Source organism: Fulmarus glacialis, unplaced genomic scaffold (genome assembly GCF_000690835.1).
Source record: "Fulmarus glacialis isolate BGI_N327 unplaced genomic scaffold, ASM69083v1 scaffold6371, whole genome shotgun sequence".
Lineage (NCBI taxonomy): Eukaryota > Metazoa > Chordata > Aves > Procellariiformes > Procellariidae > Fulmarus > Fulmarus glacialis.
The window spans coordinates 27260-28118 of NW_009194575.1; the positions used below are offsets into that span (position 1 = coordinate 27260).

General features: G+C 46.2%; 1 protein-coding gene across 1 annotated transcript; it reads left to right on the forward strand.

The window, feature by feature from the left end:
* Positions 1 to 299: 299 nt before the first annotated feature.
* Positions 300 to 852, forward strand: LOC104084082 (BTB/POZ domain-containing protein KCTD8-like; the record flags this gene model as incomplete). Its single annotated transcript, XM_009587800.1, has 1 exon — positions 300 to 852. A coding segment is annotated over one exon (461 nt), but the record flags the coding sequence as incomplete, so codon positions are not given.
* Positions 853 to 859: the final 7 nt, after the last annotated feature.

Genomic DNA, 859 nt, shown 5'->3' on the forward strand with positions numbered 1-859 from the left:
TTCCGCTGCAGATAATCTGTGAGCATTATGCACGTTTCATTACCTGGATTCTTAGGCAGGCAGTGAAGTTATTCTTGCCATAAACATTTTCAGGAGCGAGGATTTTGACAGCTGAACACACCTGTAGGACCAGACCTTCAAACTGTGTACCAATCTGGTATAGTTCTTTTGACTGAAAGGAAACGCCACCAATTTATCCCAGCCGAGACTCTGGGTCGCCTTATTCTAAATGGTAGCTGATCAGTTGTCTGTGTAAACCAGTGCTTGCCTAATACTTTTTCTTTCCCTCCTTGTATTAGGACCGCCCCAGCGAACCGTTTCCCCCAAACAAGACCACGAAGGAAGGAAGCACGACAAAGTCTTGGACAAGGGCAGTGAAAGTGGGACTTCCTGTAACGAGTTGTCCACCTCGAGCTGTGACAGCCACTCGGAAGCCAGCACCCCTCAAGAAAATGCCACCAGCACCCAGCCATCCACAGCCCACCAGCCAAATACTCTGACTTTGGATCGTCCGTCTAAGAAGGCCCCGGTGCAGTGGATGCCACCGCCAGACAAACGCAGGAACAGTGAACTCTTTCAAACTCTCATTAGCAAGTCCAGAGAAACAAATCTTTCCAAAAAGAAGGTATGTGAGAAGCTGAGTGTTGAGGAAGAAATGAGAAAATGTATCCAAGATTTTAAAAAAATCCACATTCCAGACTACTTTCCAGAGCGCAAACGTCCCTGGCAGTCTGAACTCTTACAGAAATATGGGTTATAGTAATCAACTCTTTCATGACATGTCTCTGGGGCATTTGATGTTTATTAAGTTGCCACTAACTTACTGATGTCCTTTTTCTGGCCAACTCTGCCACCAGAG